The 11092-nt window shown below is 39.0% G+C and overlaps 1 protein-coding gene across 3 annotated transcripts; it reads left to right on the forward strand.

Annotated features, from left to right (window-relative positions):
• The first annotated feature begins 582 nt into the window (after window positions 1-582).
• Window positions 583-11086, forward strand: LOC134861320 (zinc finger protein ZFAT-like). Of its 3 annotated transcripts, none has more exons than XM_063878426.1 (24): window positions 583-768; window positions 1393-1551; window positions 1826-1993; window positions 2223-2351; window positions 2578-2691; window positions 2855-2977; window positions 3075-3148; window positions 3544-3632; window positions 3833-3907; window positions 4258-4406; window positions 4674-4765; window positions 4926-5074; window positions 5147-5978; window positions 6445-6571; window positions 6695-6927; window positions 7063-7144; window positions 7534-7653; window positions 8681-8854; window positions 9016-9104; window positions 9233-9371; window positions 9796-9902; window positions 10268-10355; window positions 10458-10555; window positions 10632-11086. In XM_063878426.1, exons 1-24 carry the CDS (start codon window positions 750-752, stop codon window positions 10830-10832), a joined length of 3630 nt encoding a protein of 1209 aa, XP_063734496.1. In that variant the 5' UTR covers window positions 583-749; the 3' UTR covers window positions 10833-11086. The 3 variants fall into 3 exon arrangements, with proteins under 3 accessions (XP_063734496.1, XP_063734498.1, XP_063734497.1); XM_063878428.1 differs by having other exon boundaries at window positions 10638-11086; XM_063878427.1 differs by having other exon boundaries at window positions 3547-3632.
• The last annotated feature ends 6 nt before the right edge of the window (window positions 11087-11092 follow it).

Consider the following 11092-nt stretch of genomic DNA (forward strand, 5'->3'; position numbering starts at 1 on the left):
TTCGTAAACACCATAAATGTTACACAAGAAGAACAATAATTACTTTATAGCAGACACACTGTGTTATCAACACAAACTTAACTAATCACATACAAGTCTATGTAAACAGTGCTCGAGCCTCTTGGCACAATTGGCAACATATACATATACATATACATATAACCATGTCCATGTCCAAAATGTGTTTCTTTGAGGAAAACTGAACTCCTGATTTGCTGCAGTTCCCTCTCCAGTTCCGTACAGGTACAGGAGAACATTCTTGTCCACTGCAATAACACTGTACAATAATTCCCCTCTGGCTGGCAGGCAACTCACTGCTCCTAGCCTCTCTGTTAACTGGACATAATATGCACATTTTACACTTGTACATTTATATTATATTTTCATTTAATATTCCATTTCATTGCACTATTTTATCTGTATATTTCTTATTTTTTTATATTGTGTTTTGTTAGTGTAACAAAAAAATGTCCCAGTTTGGGATGAATAAGTATTCTGATTCTGATTCTGATTCTGATAGCCGCAGTTCAGTCCCCCCGTCACAGAGGGCGCTGCTCTGCCAGCGCTAGTTTCACTACAGAGCACTTCCGCTGGTTGTAAGGACTTGTGTGGCAGATTCGTCAGAAATGTCTATGTGCATTGTATAATATAAGGCTCTTAAATATAAATTCAGTGATTGTATTTAGCTCTATGATGCCTTAACAACATCGATAAATTAGTATTGTTTTGTTGCTAAATCGCTGGGGGAAATGGATGGACAAAAAGCAGGTAAGAACTTTGGCTAGCTTCAACTCGAATATGTTTGTCCGGTCTTCATGTTAGTTTGGGCCAAATCAAAATAAACAAACGTGTTAAGTTTTTATTTTCCATAATATCAGGTTTTTTTGTGATAAAGGTTAACCCTTCTACTGTCATTCTCGGCAGCTGTTATTACTGAAGGCAGAAAGTGTTGACTAACGTCAGCCCTGAATCTGTCACCGTTATATTATTAATAATGAAAGTTTTGAGACAGCATCAAACTGTGGAGAAAGACTGATCATAGACCTTTATTAAAAAAAAAAAGCAAAGACGTCAAGCTCATATTTTCATTGGTTCGTTTCACAATATTGTGTATCCTCCATTTCAAAATAATGAAATAACAAATTTGCAGAATGTAACACCTAAACAAATAGATAAAAATGGACTGAAGCAATGTTCCTTCTTTTGTCTGTTCGGCATATTAAGTTTTATGCACAATTTGCAAGACAGTTTTGAATAGATATTGCAAATGGTTAAAGGGTTTATTCTTGGGGGTATCAGAAGGAGAATACAATGACTCAAAATAACTAGCCTACGTTTGCTATATTGTTGAGAGCAGGCAATGACATTAGCATTGTTTCCTTTTCTCCCCAGCTGGTTCTGTGTTTATGTGTCGGCTGTGCAACATCTTCTCTCCCAGTCGCTCTCAGCTGCTGGCCCATTGCTCCCAGCTACACCCACAGCAGGAAGCCCCTGATGACATCATCGTTTCCCTGCAGCCCCTTATAGGAGAGCCTGTGGAGACGCAAGCAGGTCAGATTAGCCTGTAATTGCCACAATAACTATTCCAAAATGATGTTAAAAATAGAAACTACGCGCATAATATTACAAAAATAATAATTACTTGTTTACTCATTTTGAGATGAATTGGACTTTGTTTAGAGAGATAACAATGAAGTTTTATGTCGCAAGGCATTAACTATTACAGTATATTAGAAACATAAAAACATACTGGATAATAATCTGTTCATTGGAAAATAACCTGGTGTTGTCTTCTTATTTGTTCTGCTGTTATGTTGGCTCACAGAGAGCCCAGTAAAGCGAAAGCGTGGAAGACCGAAAGGCTCTACGAAGAAGACACGCACAGATTTGACAGAGGACAAGGCTGAGTCCTTCACTTCTCTGAAGGATGATGTTCAAAGAGAAGAAGAAGGGAATAAGGAGAAGGGAGACAAACAATGCATCTCATTACAAGGTAGTATTGGTCTTGATATGTATCCCATAGAAAAGAAATACCCTATGCATTTGAGAAGAAGGTACTTAGACTTTATAGACACTTGTATAAGGTCTATACCTTGTTTATTGTATAGCTAAGCTATGACCTTCATTTGTTCAAGTAAATGGTTACGATTTGTGATTTTTGCAAATACACTACACAAACTGTTTCCCAAAATCAAATTTCTAACTTGTTTTTATATTTTTAGGCGAAAGCCATAATGGTGCACTAGGGCTTGAATGTAAAGACTGCCATCGCTCATTCAGCAACAGACGACAGATCCTCAAACACATCTGCCTGAGGGATGAGGAAGAGGGGGAGGACGAAGAGGAGAAAAGTAAGGAGTCGAATAAATTAGCAATAGAAAAGTGAATTTGGGACATAGAGGCTTTCAAAGTTTCAGTGACCTGAGCAAGCATGTTTGGGATTATCTATAATTCGATTGATGATTAAATACTTCTGTGTTAACTACAGATGTTGGGTAAAGGAACAGAAGAATACCATTTACACATTAATTGTACTTGTAAATTCAGGTATTGCCTAACACACCAAATCAATTTTAGGGAGCATTTCCAGTAGAGCGGGAGCTGACAGTTCTGGGAGTTTGGATTCTGTTGGAGTAGATCCAAACCAAACGCAACAAAATCCAGCAAGAGCAGGACTGGTGAGAGAAAAAGGTGAGTTCAGACCTTCAAGTTCAGAACATGGTTTCTTAAAATACATTCTTCCAAGGACAGACAGCAATTGCTGCTTTAAAATGAATAATAAATGTGATCTTTGATGATTTGTAAAAGGTGAATGATGCTAGCGACCTGACCCCTTCCTGTTCTTTGCTTGTAGACACAGGCAGCCTCAGATACCCGAGAAATAACCGAAGCCGCCCCTCAAAAGAAGGAGGCCTAGCAAAGGGAAACAAGAAGTCTGTCATCAGTGTTGTTCTGACTGAAGATAAAACACTTCCAGGTTTGTCATAAAGTCATAAACATTTTGGCTAGAGACTGACTGGATTGCTTTATCAGAAATACTTTTAAGAAAGGTATGTTACCTTTTAACTCAACAGGTGTTTCTAAAATGGTTCCAGTAGAGGACAATTCCGCGGAAACCGATTCTTTGTCCATCCAAGCTCAACCTCAGGTAAACACAGGAATTGACAAAAATATATACCCAAACTGTAAAGAATGTAGTCTGGCAGACAGTCTGGATTTTACTTACGTAGAGAGATTTATTCATAAACTTTTTACAGTGAGAAATGTCACCTTTTTTTTAGGAACTGTTTCTTAGTGTCTCAGGGTTGTGATTTTATAGAAGGTTATTTTCTCAAAAAACAAATAAATGATCTTGTTAAAACTGTTGTATAATGTTTGTTATGACTAATACCACAAGGATTTTCGCTCAAAAGCTAAATACATTTATCTATTTTCACATTTCATTTTTCATTGCAGTTCCAATTTATAATAAATTAATCTTACATTTTAAAATATATATTTTTTGTCTTTATTTATTGAATTTGTTTTTATTTATTTTGTAAGCAGCCTACAGTCTTCAAGGGTCAGACACAAGACCTTGCATGTGAAGCCCCTACCTGTGACAGTAACCCTAAGACAGACCAGGAGCCAAGGTAGTGTAATGGAGAGTGTCCATGTCTCCTCTTACTCTTTGAATGTAGTGTATGATTGATGATTATAAACACACACTGTCAGTAAGCTTTGTATAGAAAATATCACAGAAACATGTTGTAATAAATCGTGTTGTAAAGCTCCTGTTGGTTTGTGCTTGTAGCAGTCTGACCTTTAATGTACCTCCTGATTTTTACTCTAGTCCTTACCCGACCTCCACAACAACAGCAGCGAGCAGAGGCTTCCAGGAATATTCTATCAAGCAAGATGCTACCAAGTACTGTATGCATACTGTTTATTGAATGTATTAACAATGATTTTCTTTTACTGTTATGTTAGCTTTGCGGAATCAGCTTAGTTGAATGACCCTTTGTAAACTACAAGCTACATACTAATGTGAATGGTCTCATTTCAATATCTAACAAATAGAAATGATGTTATGTCTCTGTTACTTTGAAGAGTAAAGGGTATTTTCTTTCGGTGTTTGTTATGTTGTTATCTGTGCCGCCTAAGGCCAGTCAGAGAAGCTTGTATATTTTATCAACAACAACAGTTTCACTGCCATAATAGCAACTACTTATTATAGGACAACTTGTAAATGTAATATTATTACTCTCTGTCTCCTAGTTTACTTCAGAGCCAGCTGAAGATCTTTGCCTGTGAGTTCTGTAACAAGATCTTTAAGTTCAGACACTCACTGGTCGCCCATCTGAGGACACACACCCAGGAGAAACCATTCCAGTGTCCACACTGTGACTACGCATCGGCAATCAAAGGTAAATCAGTGTCAGTGTCCCTTAGTGAACATAATGAAAGGGGGTTGAAGAAGTCTTTTGTCTTTAAACTAAATGCATACCATTATGATATATATAATAAGGCATAGGAACCAGCCCATGAGTGCAGATGGATATATTAATAGTTACAAGCAAGCAACACAAAGTTGCTGTAAGTATTTAAATAACAAAATTGTGAAACCTGCAGCCACAAACTAGTTTAACTTCCTGTAAAAGCTGTTTACTTTTGTACTTCTTTTTCCTTTAAAGCCAACCTGAATGTTCACTTGAGGAAGCACACAGGAGAGAAGTTCAGCTGTCAGCACTGCCCTTTCAACTGCCTGAGCCCAGGACACCTCAAGGTGCTGTACCAACTCTATTACAGATATTGATAATGTTAGTAGCAAAATGTTATATCCTGAGTATAATTATTGTTAACATTCAAACTTTGAGACAATACATTCAACACCCAGATGGATTGTTAATCCGATCGCAGCACTGATTGTGTTTCTGGTAATGCAGGTTCACATAGAGCGGGTCCATTTGAAGGTGAAACAGCACTGCAGCTTTTGCGAAAAAAAATACTCAGATGTGAAGAACTTGCTGAAACACATGGAGAAACGACACAACCTGAAAGATGCTGCTGTCCACCAGAGCTACCAACAACTCAGGTTTGATTTAAAATATCTACATTGTGTTTTTCCTGTCACATCTGCCCTTCTAATTTGTTTTGATCTGTCCAGGTTAAAGACCCGTCAGGGCCTCAGGCAGCTCCTCTACCACTGTCCCACCTGTAACCGACGCTTTAAGAACCAGCTGGAGCGAGAGCGCCACCTGTTGGTCCACGGGCCCCAGCGTCCTTTTGCCTGCCTGCTCTGTGACCACGCTGCAACCAAGATGCCCACCCTTGCCGCTCATGTCAGGAAGCACCTCTTCCTATATTTGTGCTGTGTGTGCGATGGGAAGTTTGTCAGCTCCCAGAGACTGAAGAGTCACCTGAAAGAGTCTCACCTGGAGCTGGACCAGGGACAGGCCTTCACCGACTGCATCAACAACAGCTACTACCTGATACAGCCTGGGGGAGGCATGTGGGGGGAGGAGGAGCGGGAAGATGTAGAGAAGGAAGAGCTAGGGATAGAGCAGGAAGGGGAAGATGAGGGGACAAGAGATGAGAGTAGAAGAAATGGTGTTGGAGAGGAGGAGTTGGGGGATGGCGAAGCGGGGCAGACAAAAGTAGCAGCGAGCATAGATGTGGAACAAGAGAAAGAGAAAGAAGAAGATAAATCTCAGAGGGAAACCACAGAAGAAGTGCAGAGTAAGGAAAGTGCACAGCAAAGTTCAAAAGAACAGAATCATTCCAACATATCTTTAGAAACCATCACTCCCTCTGACAGACAGGATGAAGAAACAGCTGGGCAGAAATCACAGGACAAAGCTGTGGAGGCATGCACACCTATTACCCCTCTCTTAAAGGACAGCACGCAAGGAAACTCACACTCAGCTGAAGAGAACACTCACACAACTGTGTCATCAGCGGCCGCAGGGGAAGATGAACTAACTCTACATTCAGAAAGGGTAAATTAAAGTACAATAATGTCAGTTAGCACATATGACATTATCATTTTCCACTTATTTTCTTAATGAATTATTTTGCCTTATTTGTCCAACAATCCATATGAAATTCGATATAATGTTCAGGCAAAGAATTTTGTATTTGAGAAGTCCAAACAAAAGAATGATGGGATGTACAGTATGACTTAAACATAATTTGATGATTTATCAAATATTAAAATAGGTGCTATTGTTTTGATGATGCCTTTATGATCTTTTACATTACAAGGCTTTTTACAAATCGTTTTCTGTATCACAGACGATGATATAGTCTTATAATTTGATATTGGAATCAAAGCATATATCTTAATTAATGTGTTTGGAATATTTACTTATCTTAGAGGAACTCTAATAATTCTACCCATCCACTCCTGAGGTAGCAACTTTGCTCCTGGCAGACTGAGTTTTAATCTTCCTTCTCTGCTGGCAGGTGTCGGAGATTTTCCATGAGAGTGCGTTCGAGCAGGTGTTCTCATCTCTTCAGAAGACTCGACTCAATATGGAGTCTTTCCAACGGCTCAGGAAAATGTACGGGGACCTGGAATGTCAATACTGTGGTGAGAAGCTTTTATCCTGTTATTTAATTAGTTTCATTTTACAATAAAGTACATTATTATCTGTACTTAGCTTTTCCTCTATGTGGCTTGAGTGTTTGATAGTTGTTATTTTTTGCTGCATAGGTAAACTGTTCTGGTACAAAGTCCACTATAACGTTCATGTGCGCACACACACCAAGGAGCACTCGCATTACTGTTCAAAGTGTAGCTACTCGTCCATCACCAAAAGCTCTTTGAAACGGCACCAGATCCAGAAGCACAGCGGTGTGCTGCTGCCCTGTTCCAAGCCCGGCTGTAAATACACTACACCTGACAAATACAAACTCCAGGCCCATTTGAGGACCCACCAGGAACAGGTAGCAAGCCTTCACTATAATGGATAAATAAGTTAAAATCAAATAAAAATGTTTGTCTTGTGTTACCAATAACTTCTGTGAAGGATGCAGCAATTAACGATTGATTTCACTTGTTGGGATTTGTCATTTTTTCAGGGAAAGATTGCGACTTGTCCAGTCTGCCAGAACAACTATCCAGAGCACAGACTGAAACACCACATCAAAACATCCCACCCCGGTAAATAACAAATACAGTATATATACAGATAAAGACAAAACTCACACACATGTTAATGTTTTTAACTCTAAAACGCTCATTTTCAAACCTGTCGCTTTCAACCCAAAGCATCCGTCTCACATGATTCATATAACAGCCATCGGATATTTGAAATTCTGTTGATAATTTAACTTTCTTCTGTTTCTTGAAGACAGAATGTATGATTTTGTAGATTAAAAAAACAGCATGTCTTGGGCTCACAGTTTAATCAGATTGAGTGTTAGAATTGGCTAATTCTTCCCTGCACTTACTGTATAGCAGCTAGCTGAAATACATTTTAACTCACAAAACCAACTTAATTAACATTCCCAAGGTTGCTTTTTAACTTTGTGTGTTGATGTATTTTACAGATGCTGTACCTGCGCAGGGTAAAGGACTAATGGTGCAGCGAGCAGAGAAGTGCCCCTACTGTGAATCCTACTTCCTAAAGAACAGCAGTGACTTCCAGCGGCACATCTGGGCCCATCAAGGTGTGATATTCCTTTACCTTTAACCCAGGCACACACACACACAGCACAAGGATGGAGAAACACATCTAGGCCCGAGGGACCATGCAGAGTTTTCACTGCATGATTCATGTGTGATCTGAGCTTCTTCCATCTGGTTCTCTTCCTCCTGGCTGCCCTCCAGGAGGATGGACTAGACAGATACACACTGCAGACATTGTAAAAGGAAAATAGAAATACAAACAACAAAAAATGTTCTGCTTGTATGCTGTTGACATAACATTAAAGAGGAACAAAAATAAACACTGGAAATATCAATTGGCAGAAGTTACATAAGAATAATAACACAATAACACTTTTTTTCAGTTTTGAGGACAGTTTTTCCCTGCAAGGATATTTTGTTAATAAAATACTATTGTAAACTACTAATGTTAAATCTGTTATATGTTATGTTTAACAGGGAACCTAACAAGTTATGTGAGGCTGAAAAAACAAATGCTGAATGAGTTATTTGATACTCAAACCATGTCTTAATTAGCTGTGATGCTTTGAGGAAGTACATTTTATTAATATCTGCCTCTTTGTCTCTTTACCTACCTCTTTAAACGCTTGCCTACCTAAATGATCAGGTTACCTTGAAGGTACATCAGAGGCTGAGGATGTTGGCAGACATAAATCCAGCACAGGTGTTGAGGAAGGTCTCAGTGAGCAGAACCAGTTAATCAAAAAAAGACCTTGCAATGCATATGTTCATTATTCAGCAGTTATTTGTGGCTCAGATTTCTTCACACTTTCTCACACCGTCTTTGAGATTTTGCACGTCCCACTAAAGAAAATGTGCCCTTAAGCATCACTAAAAATTAAGTCACAAGTTAAGTTTTTCTCTGTAAATATGTTACTAATTGTTATGTTATTCTAATAAACTACTTATAATGTAAAAGCAATCATAAACAAGATTTTGTATATCCCCTTCACTTTATAAAGATTATGTTTTGGGAATTTTGTTGTTGTCTCTATTGTTATTATTTTGTTCCTGTGTCTGCTCGTGTAGGTGTGAAGCCGTATGTGTGCGGTGTGTGTGACTATGCGGGCCGCAGCAGGAGTAACCTGAAGACTCACATGAACCGACACAATACAGAGAGGCGTCACCTCTGTGATCTGTGCGGGAAAAAGTTCAAATCTAAAGTCACGCTCAAAAGCCACAGACTGAGCCACACCGATGAAGGTACATATTATTTGTCTATTTATTATTATACCTGATGGAATTGATTACTGTATTTCACAAATATTCTGTATTTCACAAGTATTCTGCTTTAACGACAACATTTTTAGAAAGTAAAAAGTGATGATTAATTAAAGGAGACTTATTTTTTTTGGTTTATACAGGGAAGAGTTTTCAATGTTCAGAGTGTGACTTCACCTCGGCCTCCAAACCTTCCTTGCTCAGACACATGGAGCAACACGCTGAGTTTAAGGTAAGTAACTCACGATGTCATGTCACCGTTTTGATAAAAGGATTGAGAAGTTGTTTAGAAAAGTAAGTTAATGTTATTTGTCATGTCATGTCTTACAATAACTAGTGTGTTTTCTTTTATCCATGTAGCCATTTCGCTGTGCACATTGCCACTACTCCTGTAACATTGTGGGTCCCCTGAAGCGACACTACAACATAAAACACCCGGATCAGAAATATCAGAATGCAGGACCTGGACTGCTTAACCCCGATGCTCTGAAACAGCAAGGTCAGATCTCTGCTCTCATTCTGCCCTGTCTACACTTCTCATGTTGTTTATAGTCACATTTTACTAAAGTAGGACAATTGCACTGATTAAAGACTTTGAAAGTGTTGTGGTGAAGACTATCAGGAGTGAGAATCTATTTTGTGCCAGGAGAAAAATCATTAAATATTACTTAATTCCTGCAGCAGTACAAAACAAAATGCGTGTTCAGCATAACTGAAAATAGGTTTTGTGTGTGTGTGTGTGTGTGTGTGTGTGTGTGTGTGTGTGTGTGTGTGTGTGTGTGTGTGTGTGTGTGTGTGTGTGTGTGTGTGTGTGTGTGTGTGTGTGTGTGTGTGTGTGTGTGTGTGTGTGTGTGTGTGTGTGTGTGTGTGTGTGTGTGTGTGTGTGTGTGTGTGTGTGTGTGTGTGTGTTTTGTTTTGTTTAGGGGGTATGAAGTGTCCTGAATGTGAATTTGTTTATTGCACCAAGTGGGAGCTGAATCGACACCTGAAGAGCAAACACAGCCTGAAAGTGGTGGAAGGCACCTGGGAGGTAAACAGTGTTCACTTACACAGAATAGATTCAGTGAAAAAATGAATTATTGTTTTTAAATGATGCTCTGAGCAGGGACGGCCTGTGACGACGAGAATAGCTCTGACTTTTCTCTTTAGCGCTACGCTCGGGTCCCAGTTTTTACTTATTTTATGAAATATTTCAACAGCAGTGGGAGACTATTAGTCTTGTCTCTGTCCCAAACTCTTTTCATTTGAATTTATATTTCTGATTTAGAAACTGTAAAACTGCTACCAAAATCTCAGGAGTGGAGGAGTTCAATCATGTTAGAATATAGTTTATTTATTTGTCAAAGTCAGTATTTTCAGGTATATGCATTCTCTGCCTTATCTATTAATATTCAGGTTAGGGAAACAGTGGAGACTCAGTATGTGTCTGTGGAGGATGAAGAGCAGCTGACAGAAGTACCTGAAACAGCCCTGCAGGAGAACGGTAACAACAGCAACAGTGATAAACAGACAGTACTAACCACCAGACATGCTTTCATATGAACTTTGTGACAGGTCACAATAAATGTGTGTCTTCTATGTTTAGTTAATATCCAGCACATCACTGAATACAGTACAGAGACTCACGATGCAGTCACCTCCATGGTTGCCATGGCACCAGGCACTGTTACCGTCGTACAACAGGTAAATACATCTTATCACATACTCTGGAAATCACGAGTGTTTACAGCAAAATATTAATGTTGAGATGTGTCTGAAGTTGCAGGTGGATGACGAGCAGGAAGTGGGTGAATGCAGCAACCAGTTGATGGTGGTGAATGCAGATGGGGGTCTAACAGGAGACCAGGTGATGGTGGTAGAGGACGCAAATGGCCTGGAGGCCCTGACAGTCCTCACTCAGGGAGAAAACACTCACCACTACATCGTCTACGTCCAGGAACACACTGTAGAAATCAACTAGTGATGCTAACATTGCATCATCTGTTGATCCATCAGAGTTGTGGGGATCAGTGAGCATCAGTAGATCTGTTTGCAAAAGGGAAGTGACAGAAAATGTACCAGTAAGCCAATAATAATGGATTTTTATCATCATTAAGATAATTTCAGTTTTATTCGTAAAAATGAAAACCACAAGTTCTATAATTGTATTATTTTGTGACATATTTTGTATTTACAAAGTATATTTAAATTAAAAGTCTGTCTTGCACTGCTCAATGCTTC

Source organism: Eleginops maclovinus, chromosome 3 (assembly GCF_036324505.1).
Source record: "Eleginops maclovinus isolate JMC-PN-2008 ecotype Puerto Natales chromosome 3, JC_Emac_rtc_rv5, whole genome shotgun sequence".
NCBI lineage: Eukaryota > Metazoa > Chordata > Actinopteri > Perciformes > Eleginopidae > Eleginops > Eleginops maclovinus.